Source organism: Heterocephalus glaber, unplaced genomic scaffold (genome assembly GCF_053883595.1).
Source record: "Heterocephalus glaber isolate CG9 unplaced genomic scaffold, H.glaber_assembly_v1.0 deba00001610, whole genome shotgun sequence".
Lineage (NCBI taxonomy): Eukaryota > Metazoa > Chordata > Mammalia > Rodentia > Bathyergidae > Heterocephalus > Heterocephalus glaber.
The window spans coordinates 2,526,274-2,540,291 of NW_028258381.1; the positions used below are offsets into that span (position 1 = coordinate 2,526,274).

A 14,018-nucleotide genomic window follows, 5' to 3' on the forward strand; every position below is an offset into this window, starting at 1 on the left:
GACACTTGGTAGGAGGCTGTCATCATCTGGTGACTAGGACCTGAGTGAGGCTGATCATGACAGGAGTGGACAGGAAGAGGGGGAGAAAAATCACGAATATCAAAAGGATTTGGGAACTGGATGTGTATGTAGAGGGGTGCAAGAAAACATTTTAAGGAGGTAGGTGAGCAGAGCAGACCCCATGGAGGTGATTTTTCGCCCGTCCTGCTAGTCTTAACCCCCACATTTGTCCCCAGCAGAGCATTTGGCCATCAGCTAAGGGATTTCTGCTGGGAATAACCTACATCTCTTTTTGTGTGTGAGACCTGGACTAAGCCATTTTCTTACTGATGAGTGGCGGTAACACCTGTCCTGTGGGGTATATCATGGCTCAGGGAAAGAGCAGCTGTGTTGGGAGAGGATTAGTAGTGTTAGTTTCTCGGCTGTACATGCTGGCAAGGCCAACACAGCCTCTTCCCAGTGAGTTTGGGGTTCAGGAAAATCAATTGACCATAACCAGTCATGTGATTAACACTGAAAGAAATCTTACAAAACCCCAAGGAGCTTGAGAGCAGGGAGACCCAAACTGAGCTTATGGCTCAGCAAAGTGTCCCTGGGGGGTGTGACATTTTAGTTGAGCGCAGTGTATTTCAAGGTGAGTAGTTGTTCTCCTTTCTACCTCCACTTTCCATTCTGATGTATTTAAGTAATTTCCTTAAAGCAAACCAATAATCAGTACTCTAAACCATACTCTTGCTTTTCTTGTTGAAAGCTTTTATTTTATGGGCAAATAGTGCAAAGGGTCCAGTTAAGAATTGCATGTGGTGGAAAGAAGTGTTTGGTCCTGTTCCTATCACTGATTTACATCCTCAGCAGGTTGGCCCAGAGAGGGAGTGCCTTCCACCCTCGGGCCCCAGGTCTCTGTCTGCACTCAGTTCAGCCAGGCTCTCCAGCCGTTATGGACTCCATTCCAGCTCAGTCTTGGTTGACTTATCTTCTCAGGCCTCAGAGATGTTTCTGATGTACTGTGTAACAGTAAAGACTTCTGTCTTATTTTTCTTTCTTACCCTCAGCAATTACTTTTCTTTTTCTTTGATAGAGCAGCACACTCCTATAGAATTTGCATTTGGTTGTGTGGCATGGTTGTCTTCCTCAGCACTTGTGAGGCCTCTTTTTTCTCAGCCTTATGTAGACCTCTTCCCAGGACCCAAAGGAGCATCAGGAAGGAAGATTGTCATGGGGTGTCCAGGCTGACATGTGGCTGCCGCTCTTGCCTGAACAGCGGTGCTATGGTGCCTGAGTCATAAGTGTATGAGCACAGCCATGCCCCAGGTGCAGTGTGGGAGTGACACACTCAGGCCTGTGGTGATGAGCAAGGGACACTATCTGGCTGAGTTTTAGTACCTGTTTGTGCAATGCAAGTTAAATTGTATGTATTGTCTGTCTATTTCTCCCTGTCTCTGTCTCTGTGTTTCTCTCTGCATTGATCTACATCCCCAGCTCTTTTTTATTTTGAGAGAGGTGTCACTAAGTCACTAACTTGCCCAAATTGAGCTCAGTTTGGTTGATATATGGTATCCTTCTGCCTCAGCCTCCCAAAGTGCTGAGATTATAGATATATGCCACTATCCCTGGCTAAAATAATACATTTTTGAAAGGAATAGATAATATTTATAAAAGGGGCTACTGCTATATTTGCACCTCAGTGCTCACAAATGTTTGTAGGTTTTAAAAATCCATTCTAGGGCCGGGGATTTAGCTCAGTGGTTTCTCCGCCTGCTGTGCAAGTGCAAGGACCCGAGTTCGATCCCCGGTACCAAAAAGAATAAAAATAAAAATAAAAATCCATTCTAGAACCACTGTAGATAAGATTATCTCTCTATGTATCATATTTATGAAGTGAGGATCATAGTACAGTGTTTGTTTTTCTCTATTGTACATGACCAGGCAAAGCAGGTAATAGTGTGAGATAAATGTTAAACATAGTCACATGTTTTGAGCTTTTCAGTTTGACTGAAGTGAAAGATTTCATGTACATCTGATTATTTGAGGTTGTCAGGGGCAGGAGTTTCTCTTCCCCTCATTTCTCCCTGCTTCCAGCCACACCCCGTTTAGAAATATTGTGTTCTGGCTCAGCTTGCGCTTGTTGAAGAAGCCACCTTCGACCAAAAGAACCTTTTCTGTTTTAGCCCTTCTCCATGTAAATAGTCCCAAACAAATGTATTTTTGAAATTAAATGCTATAAATGAACAGTTTAAAGGACTATGGTCTCAGGGTTTGTACTGAGAGAAGATGGAATTCAAAACAACACTTTTGGTTGTTGAATTGAGCACCTTGTCTAGGCTGATGGAAGTATAAATTGTTACAGTCTGCCTCCCCCCTAAAGCAATTTGGCAATATTTATCAAGTTCTGTAAGGACGTTAATGCCTTTGACACCGTAATTCTACTTCTGGGAACTTAGCCTAAGGAAATAATCTGAAATGGGCACAAATACAATTACAACATCAGGAACTTGGAAACAACCTAAATGTTCAACAATAGAGCATTGATTAAACGAAGTCTGAAAGTGTATGTAAGTGTATTTTTTCTGCTATTTAAAAATGGCAAAATGTAGAAAATTGATAGGAAAAAGTTGATAAAATAATGTAAATTTAAAAAATAGCACTAGCCCAGATTATTTCACAAAACTATACATTATACATATATATACTGTGCATGTGCGTTTGTGTGTGTGTGTGTGTGTGTGTGTGTGTGTATGTGTACATGAATGCCAACTATGAAAACACTTTGGGATAAAGCATTATCTCTGGGTGATAAGTGTTGGTATTTTTTATTTTCTTTATATTTTTCTATATTTTCCAAATTCCTACATTTCTAATAAGGAGAAAATCCATATTTTAAAAATGTACTACTTTAGAATATCTTGTACTGATACAACCACATGAAAACAACAAAACAAGTCTAGAAGGGGTTAGGACTGAATTCCACCAATGACTGTGGTAAGGCAGTGGGACTTGCTGATGGTGGGCTGGTGGTGATTGTTCTTTTTCGTATTTTTCTGTTACGAATGTATCTTCTGTTAGGAAAGCAAGAATAAATGCAGAAAAACACCTTATAAATCTGTGCCACATCTGAATAGAGGTAGTAGTTTCTGGATAGTCTATTGTGATTGTGGTCTACCTTGAAAACAATAAAGATTTTAACAATGGTGACATATTCTCTTTACTCCTGCAGACATCCCGGAGATTCCAGAGAGCATCTCATTCTGTAAAGCACTGCAGATAGCTGACTTCAGCGGGAACCCACTGACCAGGTGATTTATCCTTACTCTTCCTCCTTGGTGCTAAATGTGACTTTTCTGGGAGCCAGCAGAGGACTCACCCAGGTTACCTATCTGGGAGAGCCTAGATGAATCACTCACTGTCTTTATCAAGGATAGCTGATTCTCCCAGGTATTTATTTAGAAGTAAATGTACAAGGAGAAGCACAGTGCTGCTGATAGAAGGATTGAGAGGATGCTGAAATGGAGGAGGGGTGGCACTGAGGGGTAAGGAGTGCTTTTCTGACGCAATTTGAAGAATGGTAATGGTTTATAAATTCCCCGTTTATCCCTCCCTTCTTGTGAGGTAAGACTGAGTTCCAAACTCACAGAGAGCTTACTCAGTAGTTATCCAAGGAGAGATCTTATTAGACTTACAAATTTATAATCTAACTTTATTATAACTCTCCTTTAAAAAGACAAAATGAAGCCCTATAAACACTATTATTTCCTTACTTTAGCAATATCTGCAGGAATTTCTTTGAGTTTATCCCTCCAGGATAAAGCCACCAGTCACTGTTTTATTCTGTGTTCCAGCTCCACCCTTCCAGCTCTGCCCTTTCTATGTCTCACAGCCTGTGCCCAGGCATGGCACGTAGCATTGCCATGGTCTCTGCTTATAGCTCCTGGCTTGGTCCTGAGCCCACTGACCCTGGCCCCAGGTGCTGTGTTGCTGGGGTACCTGACTTGGTGCCCACAGGGCAGTGCAGAGGCAGCCCTGGCAGTGTGTGTTAGAGGCCTCTCAGGGCTAGGTGGGGTCATTTCTAGGATTTCTCAAGAAATCTGTAAGCAACCTCCTTGTAGTACTCCCCCTTTGAGATTGAGCTAGAATTTGGGATTCATCTTATGAATTTTCAAATTGCTTGGGACTTCTTGGGTATAGAGTGCTGGATAAATGCCCTATTTTACTTTTTCCATACCTTCTTGTTTTCAAGATATAAATGTTTTTTTAAAATTTTCGTTTTTTTCTTTTGAATTTCAGTGACTGAGTTACATTTATTATTTATGATTGAAAATAGTAATCTAGTCTATCTGTAACCTAGCTGCTAACTCATGACTGCCTTAAGTCATATCCTCTTTCCTAGCCAACTTCCTACAATTTTCTCTCTTGAAAACCTTCTATGGCTTCCTATCCTGAAAGGTAAGGTTCAAGCCTCCCCAGTCAACCTGAGCTAAGCCTGCCTCCCCACGCTTACTGCCACCAGATGCCTGTGCTGGGCATTCCTCTAGCAGTGAAGCGCTTCTTGTTAGCTCATCTCACGTCTCTCTCTCCTTGACTGTTACAGCCCTTTCACCCGCTGTTAAGATGCAGTTTGAACCTCACACATCTTCAGGGAGCCATTTCTCATCCTCCCCATCCTCTGTGTAGGTTTTTATGACACTTGAGATCTATACTTAGGTCGTCCCTTTGACCAGGACTCCCCAGCTGTAATGGGAGAGTTCATTGTATTTCTCTATTATCTGTTACTGTCTCCCACCCAGTTCTGTGGCTGTTCCTGGAGTGGAGAAAGTACTCAGATGTTGAACTGAACTAAGTTTAAGGCAGTATGTGTGTGTTGCGGGGAGTAGGCCAGGTGGGAAATACTGCTGTTGAGTTTTTTAACCTCTCAGTTGCTTAATCTCCTTTTTGGTTTCTTTAGTTTTCCTTTTCTAAAGTCTGCTGACACTTGACTTCATCATTATCCCAAGACTCAAATCGAACACACCCAGATTATATGAGACTTTGTTATAGTTTTTCATCCTAGCACATAGTTCGAAGGTTTGTTAAAGCAAAGCCGTTTCAGTACAGCAGGTGTGCTGCTAGTAAGATTTAGGACAGAGTGTGTGAGTTGAAGGGGCCTGAAAAGTAACTTAGCTTGGCCCCCTGACTTTAAGGCTGAAGAAACTGAGACTCATGCAGATGGGCTGACCTTTCAAGGTTGTGCAGCTAAGTGAGTGGGAAGTCGACTTACGTTCATTTTTCCTAAGTTTAAGTCTCTGCTTTTCCCCTCACATTGCACCAGTCTGCCTTTAACAGTTGGCAAAAAAGCAAGCCAGCCATTAAGAACATTGTTTTTATGGTTAAGAGTATTTCAGCTAGTTTTTTTTTTTTTTTTTGTACTGGGGTTGGAACTCACAACCTTGCGCTTGTGAGGCAGGTTCGGTTCAGCTAGTTTTAAAATTATTAAATGATGTATAATTTCTGTGAAAACTCAAGTAGACCAGATATCTTGATTCATTTGAATTTTAAGTAAAAAAAAAAAAGTTGCCTTTGTTACTCAGCTGTTGCTAAGAACATATTTCAATGATTATAAACATTCCAGTTAGTACCTTGATTTTGAGAGCCTGGATTTGGTTTTAAAGTCTGGAATTAACCTATATTTAATGTCAAACTGTAGCAGAGGATTTTTTTTCAGAAAGGAACCTAGAAAAAAAAAATGAAAGCCTAACCCAGAGATTATCACTAAAGTTGGAAAAAAGTGGCAGTGTTCTAATTCCATTGTCTTTATTAGCAGACTTCAACATCTGTATTGAATCTCATTGTAGATGCAAAAAGATGTTTTAGCCTTTAGTCACTATTTTCCTCCCTAAATACTACAGCCATAGGAATATTGAAACTAAGATTTCTTTGTAAGTTTTAAATAATGTACAATGAAAGACACAGTGTGCTATTTTGAAGCCTTACTCTTCTGCAGGACTTAAAGGACATAAAAATTGCTTTTGTGTAGCACATAGTGAGACATATAATTATTTCAAGCAAGTGACATCTTGAAATAAAAGAAAAAGTTAACAAAGTAACTATTGGCTTGGCTGTCAGCTAATCAATTCTGAGTAATCCTTTGCTCTGGGTATTGTAAGATATAGGAAGAAAAATTACGAAGAAGCTGCCCTGTGTTTTATTATAATCCCACGGGCTGGTGAAATTTTCTCTTTCTTTCCTGCTAATCAATAAAATGTTTTTATTCTTTGGACTTTTGAGTCACAGCAGCAATTTATCTTTCTTTAAAAGAGCACTTAGTAGATCTCACATCATTTATTGCTCCTTTAATTGTAGAACTTGTATGTCTGTTCTTTTTATACTTACTTTTGCATCACCCTATCAACAAATGCCCCTGCACTTCCATGAGGTAGACAGAGTCTTTATTTTTTCCTTAAAAGTGTCATATATGATAAGACAAGGCAAACCTGATATTTATAATGTGATTTTTAGGAAGCTATTTTAATTAACATACAGAAATTCTGTTCATTCATTCTTTTCATTCTATTTGTGCTGGATGTTTTAAATTAAAACTTTTTTTTTATTTTGTTCTAGGTTGCCAGAAAGCTTTCCTGAATTACAGAATTTAACATGTCTCTCTGTAAATGACATTTCACTGCAGTCTCTGCCTGAGAATATTGGCAAGTAAGTTTCTCATGTGAAGTCAGTGAGTTTCCAGATGAAAGGTCATTCGTATCACTTGCTCCACCCTCTTCCCTTGTACAACTCTTACTTTCTATGCAGAAACCCATTTGGTTCTTAGTCAATATTACCCTTGGAAGCACCAGAAGGCCTTCTATGTGTTTGCATCCAGTTACTCCTACATTTTAGTAGTTCTGAAGTGTGCTGCTACTTGTTACACTTTGTTTGCTACATCAAGCTCCATATACAGTGTTTGTAATTTAAAAATTCTTAAATATAGTGCCATTTAGGCACTTAAACTGACACTGCCCTCCTGCTACTCCTCAAGGGTCTGGAAGGCAGGCCCCTTGGCACCTCCCACCCACCCATTCATTATCAATTTACAGCTGCCCCAGTGGTCATCCTAGAAGCCCTTGAATCCCTACCTCTTTTCCGGCTTCATTTCTGTTTAAAAAGGCTGAATACTTTAAGGGGAAATATGTTCTTAGTAAAACAGAGTACCCCTTCACCCTGTACTTTACTGTTTAACAATCATTTTAGAGTAAGCTACAATATGCCTTATTACATCTTTTCTTTTAATATCTATACCTTTAAAAAATTTTATTTTATCGGTACATTTTAGGTATATGATATAATGACATTCATCATTGGAAATTTGCACCTTTACATACACTCTTGGTTCTTATTTTTTTACCCTTGCCCTGCCCTCCCTTCAACCCCTCCATTCCTCCCTATTTACAAAGACTTTCTTTCCATTTTTTCATTTTCTCATATGAATTCCATTCTCTTCTTTCCTTTCCCCTACGCCTCCCACTTCCCCTTCCCCTTTGGTTCTTTTCTTCCTATTTCACATTATCTGTTATACCTTTTAGTCCTTGTTTACACTTTCAGTTTCTCACACTAGAGAAACTCTTTGGTATTTACACGTGTATCCTATTTATTTCACAAGAGTATCACCTCAGTGTGCATCCATTTAGCAATAAATGTCTAATTTCTCATTTTTTATGGCTGAGTAGTACTCCATTTTATAAAAAACCCCACATTTTCTTTATCCAGTCTCCACTTGATGGTCATTTGGGCTGTTTCCAAGTTTTAGCTATTACCAATTGTGTTGCTATGAACATGGGTGCACATATATCACTGTGGTATGATTCTTTTCATTCTTTGGGGAAGATACCCACCAGGGGAATAGCTGGGTCAAATGGGACGTATAACCCTAGTTCTTTGAGGTATCTTCATACTGATTTCCACAGTGGTTGCACGAGTCTACACTCCTACCAGGAGTGGAGCAGTGTTCCTCTTTCTGCACACCCCACCAGCAATTTGTTATTGGTTGATTTCTTGATGGCAGCCATTCTTTCTGGGGTGAGGTGGAATCTCAGCGTTGTTTTCATTTGCATCTCTTGAATGACCAGTAATGTTGAACATTTTTCATATGTTTATTTGCTATTTCTACTTCTTTGTCTGAGAAATGTCTGTTCATTTCAGATGCTCATTTTTGGATTGGGTCTTTAAATTTGGGAGGTCTAATTTTTTAAAGTTCTTTATATATTTGAGATAGTAGACCTTTGTCTGAGGGACAGCTGGTGAAAATTTTTCCCAACATTGTGGGTTGTCTCTTCACACTGCTGGTGGTTTCTCTTGCTGTGCAGAAGCTTTTTAATAAGAAGAGACGCCACTTGTTGATTGTTTGTGCTAGTTCACGGGCAACTGAGGTTTTGTTCATAAAATCTTTTCCTACACCAATGTCTTGAAGAATTCTTCCTAAACTCTCTTCCAGCCGGTTTAGTGTTTCTGTTTTAATATTTAGATCTTTAATCCATTTTGATTTTAGTTTAGTGCATGGTGAGAGACATAGGTCTAGTTTTAATCTTTGGCAAGTTAGAATCCAATTTTTCCAGTACCATTTATTAAAAAGGCTATCTTTCCTCCAGTGAGGGTGTTTGGCTCCTTTGTCGAAGGTGAGGTGGCTTAGTGTGTCTGGAATTGTTTCTGCATCTTCTAATCTGTTCCACTGGTCCTCAGGTGTGTTTCTTTGCCAGTACCATGCTGTTTTTATCACAGTAGATTTGTAGTATAGTTTCAAGTTGGGGATTGTGATAACCCCTGCCATGTCTCTGTTACCTAGAATTGCTTTTGCTATTCTGGGTCTCTTCTTGTTCCAAATGAATTTTTGGATTGTTTTCTCAAGGTCCGTGAGGTATTCTGCTGGGATCTCAATTGCAATTGCATTGAATCTATATAGCAGTTTTGGAAGTATGACCATTTTCACTATATTGATCCTTCCTACCCAGGAGCAAGGGATGTCTTTCCATTTTCTGATATCATCTTCAATGTCTCTTTTCAGAGTGCTATAGTTTTCAGAGAAGAGGTCTTTGATTTGTTTCATTAGGTTGACTCGTAGATATTTCAGTTTTTTGGATGCTATTGTAAAAGGAATTGTTTGTCCTATTTCTCTCTCAGTGAGTCTGTTGTTCTTGTAGGGGAAAGGTATTGATTTTTGTGTGTTGACCTTGTATCCACCTACTTTATTGAATTTGGTTATTAAGTCTAGAAGACTTTTGGTGGCGCTCTTGGGGTCTTCTGTCTACAGTATCATGTCATCTGCAAATAATGACAATTTGACTTCTTCATTTCCTATCTTTATTCCTTTTATTTCTTTCTCTTGTCTAATTGCTGTGGCTAATGTTTCCAAAACTCTATTTAACAGGAGTGGTGATAGTGGATATCCTTGTCTTGTTCCTGATTTTAGTGTGAAGGATTTCAGTTTTTGACTATTTAGTATGATATTGGCTGTTGCTTTTTCATAGATGGCTTTTATCAGATTGAGGTGGAGACCGTCTGTTCCAATTTTTTGTAGGGTTTTTATCATAAATGCATGTTGGATTTTGTCAAATGATTTTTCTGCATCTATTGATATGATCATATGATTTTTGTCCTTGGCTCTATTGATATAGTATATCACATTGATTGATTTCCATATGTTGAACCATCCCTGCATCCCTGGGATGAATCCCACTTGGTCAGAGTGTATGATCTTCTTGATGATCTTCTGCATTCTGTTTGCCATTATCTTATTAAGGATTTGTGCATCTATGTTCATTAGTGAGATTGGCCTATAGTTCTTTTTTTTGGTTGGGTCTTTCTCTGCTTTGGGGATTAAGGTGATGCTTGCTTCCAGGAATAAATTTGGGAGTATTGCTTCCCTTTCAATTTCACTGAAGAGTTTAAACAGTAGTGGCAGTAGTTCCTCTCTAAATGTATTGTAGAATTCAGCAGTGAAGCTATCCGGACCCGCACTTTTCTCAGGTGGTAAGTTTTTAATTACGTTTTCAATTTCATTAATTGATATTGGGTTGTTTAGAATTTTTAGGTCTTCTTTGTTCCACTTTGATAATTCATATGTGTCTAGGAATCTGTCCATTTCTTCTGTGTTTTTCATGTTATTGTTGTATAGGTTCTGGAAGTAGGTATTGATGATCTTCTGTATTTCTGCTGGATCTGATGTAATTTTATCCTTTTCATTCCTAATTGCATGCATTTGGGCCTTTTCTTTCCTTTTTCTGATAAGATTGGCTAAGGGTTTGTCGATTTTGTTTATTCTTTCAAAGAACCAACTCTTGACTTCATTGGTTTTTTTTGTATTTTTCTCTTAATCTCCATTGCATTGATTTCTGCCCTGATCTTTATAATTGCCTCCCTTGTATGAACTTTGGGTTTGTCTTGCTCTTCTTTTTCTAGAAGCTTGAGTTTCAGCATCAGGTTGTTTAATTGGACTCGCTCTGTTTTCCTAATATGTGCATTCACTGCTATGAATTTCCCTCGTAAGACTGCTTTCATTGTGTCCCATAGATTCCCATATGTTGTACTGTCATTGTCATTTAATTGAAGGAACTGTCTGATTTCTTCTTTAATTTCCTCTGTGACCTATTGGTTATTCAGAAGTGTGTTGTTCAATTTCCATGTGTTTATGAAATTTTTGTGGTTTCTTTTGCTATTGATCTCCAATTTCATCGCACTATGGTCTGATAATATACAGGGAATAACTCCTTTGTACTTACCTAAATATGTTCTACGAGCGAGTATGTCGTCTGTTTTGGAGAACGACCCATGTGCAGCTGAAAAGAATGTGTATTCTGATTTTTTTGGGTGGAATGCTCTGTAAACATGTTAAGTTCATAACATCTGTTAAGTTCAGTTGTTCAAGAGTTTGATCGAGTTCTAGTATTTCGTTGCTTGTTTTTTATCTAGTTGATCTATTTGTGACAGTGGGGAATTGAAGTCCCTCACTACTATTGTATTAGTGCTTATATGATTTTTCATGTCTGTTAGTATTTGTTTTATATAGTTGGGTGCACTAGTGTTTGGTGAATAGATATTTATGATTGTCCTCTCTTCCTCTTGGATTGTTCCCTTTACAAGGATGTAGTGTCCTTCTTCTTCTCTCTTAATCAGTGTTGGTTTGAAATCTACTTGATCTGCAAAGAGGATAGCTACTCCTGCTGTTTTTTGGGTTCCTGTCTCATGGAGTATTGTTTTCCACCCTTTAACTTTCAGTCTATGAGTTTCTTTTTTAATTAAGTGTGTTTCTTATATGCAGCATATTGTTTGATCTTGCTTCTTGACCCATTCTGTCAGTCTGTTTCTTTTGATTGGTGAGTTGAGACCATTAACTTTGATGGTTATACCTGATACGTATTGAGTTATCATTGTCATGACTTTTTCTTTTTGTTGGATTCTCCCCCTCTGCTTTTAATTTCTTGTCACATCCAATGGATTCATTCTGCTGGGCTTCCTGGGGCTGTGAGCCTCATTGTCTTTTCCTAGGATATTGTCCAAAATTTTTGGAGTGCTGGTTTGGTATCCATGAAGTTCCTGAGGTGCTCTTTATCACGAAAGTATCTTATTTCTCTGTCAATTTTGAAAGATAGTTTTGCAGGGTACATTAATCTGGGTTGGAGGCTATTTTCCTTTAGGGCTTGAAATACATCACTCCAAGCTCTTCTTGCCTTGAGGGTTTGCATTGAGAAGTCTGCTGTGATTCTGGTAGGCTTTTTCCTCTGTATGTGATTTGTTTCTTTTCTCTGACTGCTTGTAGAACTTTGTTCTTCTGTTGGGTTTCTGGAATCTTAACAGTTATATGCCTCTGTGTAGATTTTTTTTGATCAAGGCTAGTTGGAGTCGTATATGCCTCACTTGTCTGTATGTCAAGTTCTTTTCCCCTACTTGGGAAGTTCTCTGCCATCACTTCTGTGAACAGGTTTTTTTTATGTCATCTGCACTCTCTCCTCTTTCTTCATTGACTCCAATCAGTCTTATGTTATTCTTCTTTGCATTGTCTAGCAGCTGCTGGATTGATTTCTCATGGTCTGTTACAATTTTAAAGAAATTTTTCTTTTCCTTTTCACTAATTGTAATCTTATCTTCTATATCTGAGATTCTGTCCTCACACTGGCTCATGCTGCTGCATAAACTTTCAGTGGAGTTTTTCATGTCCTGGAAATCTATTTGCATCTGTTTTATGGATTCCATTTGTTTCCTATGTTGGGATTCCATCATGTTCCTCAGCTCCTCTATTTTTTTTTTTAATCTGTGTCTTTTCTAGATTTATTAATCATGTCTTGCACTATGGGCCCAATCTCTGCTATTATGTGAGAAATTATTTCTGATTTCATTTTTTTCCAGATCCTCTTTTGTTGCTAATTCAGGGAGTCCAGGTGGTTGAGTATCAGAGTGTTCCATCTCATTTCCCTTTGGGGCTGCTGTAGGTGATTTGGAAGTCTGGTTCTGAGGCTTGTTTACCTGTCTTCTCATTTCAACTGGGGTGGGGGTGGGTGGTTGTGTGCTGTTGGCACCCTTGCGGCTCACCTCCTCTACTCTGGGAGCTGTAGCATGTCGACCCAGAAGCCTCTTGTGTGCTGGAAGCGGGGGTAGGTTGGTGCAGAAGCCTCCTACTCTGCACTGGGAGCTGCGGGAATTTGACCTGGAAGCCTCTTCTACATGTATACCTGTTTTTGTCCATGTTCAGTGCGTATCTGCACTGTCAATAATGTGTAGTGTTTTAGATTTCATCTGCTTGTGTTACTACTGTAGCATGTTTACTAATTGCTTTTCCAAAATAAAATGCTACTTGAACTTAAAACTGATGCTTATTAAGTCAGTTTGTGAAATTAAATGAAATGTAGAGTTTCTTATTCTTAGCTGTTAGTACTTTTGCTACTATAGCAAAAAGCTCTATTATTTCTTTCTGCTAGATTTAAGATTTCTGCATGCTTGAGCAGGTGTCTGTTCTCTTAGTACAAAGAGACTTGTAGAAACAAAAAAAATCAAAGCACAAACTCCTCCTTGGAGAAGATTGGGTTCCTCTGGGGTCTTGGTCCATGCTGAAAAGGGGCTTAAAAGAGTTGGAATCATGAATTGTTGAGGAATCTCATATATGCATAAGTAATGCTACTTATTAAGCAAATCATTGTTGGACACCTACAGATTTTCCCCAGAGAAGACACTCTTCAGTTTCTTGGAGGAATCCCAAGTGTCTTCTTTAATGCATTTGATGTATTTAGTAACCAGTACAACTTCTCAGGGGTAAAATGGTTTAGTAAAGACAGCACACCTATTCAGTATACCCCCAAATTGAAAAGGGCATGAAATGGCTATCAAATGATGGATGTTTATTGTTGCTTTTGTGGGACCTAAAGGAGAATGTTCACGTAAATCCACCCCACTTATGTGGTCAACCTTCGTAGCATCGGTAAAGATGGGCTCCTGCTGCTCCCCCGGGCTCCTCACAGGGTTCTTGGCATTACCTGGGAGAGCTGTGAGCCTCCTCACAGGCAGGACCACATACTGGAGGAAAGGGCCCAAGCCTGGAGGACAAGTGGACTCTTCCTGCCTTTAACCTAGGGGCTCCACAGGCATCTCTCTGAGCCTGGGTTCCATCCACCCAAGGTGGGGTCATTTGAAGACTTTTGGGAGTTGATGGCAGCACTGGGCCTGGAACACAGCTTCCCAGGTTCCAGTCCTGTGTGTCTCGTCTGCTCTTCCCAGTCTTACTGTAAGTCAGCTGCTTTGATTCCCAGGGTCTTTGAGGGCTCGTTAACTTTGTCTTAGTGCTACTAGAAATATCAAACCATTCCAATTAGTAAGTGGTCAGGTCCAAACAACTTAATATTCATGTGCTAACAACCTAGTAGCTGATTGAAAAAATAGTACCTGTAAAATGAAAGAATGAATGTTTTTATTTCATTCTTAAGTATCTCCAGTTATTTGCTCTGGGATGTGGGGACTTGTTGGGCACTGCTCAGCTTCCACTAGTTCATTTCCTCTTCTACTTTGATTTT

General features: G+C 39.2%; 1 protein-coding gene across 1 annotated transcript in view; it reads left to right on the plus strand.

Moving 5' to 3' along the window:
• Lrrc1 (leucine rich repeat containing 1) overlaps positions 1 to 14,018 on the plus strand; it is a 127,078-nt gene that overhangs the window by 75,804 nt on the left and 37,256 nt on the right. Inside the window, exons 3-4 of the mRNA XM_004868824.3 lie at positions 3,215 to 3,293; positions 6,592 to 6,681. Of these exons, the coding sequence (XP_004868881.1) occupies positions 3,215 to 3,293; positions 6,592 to 6,681 (169 nt within the window). The remainder of the gene's footprint in view (positions 1 to 3,214; positions 3,294 to 6,591; positions 6,682 to 14,018) is intronic.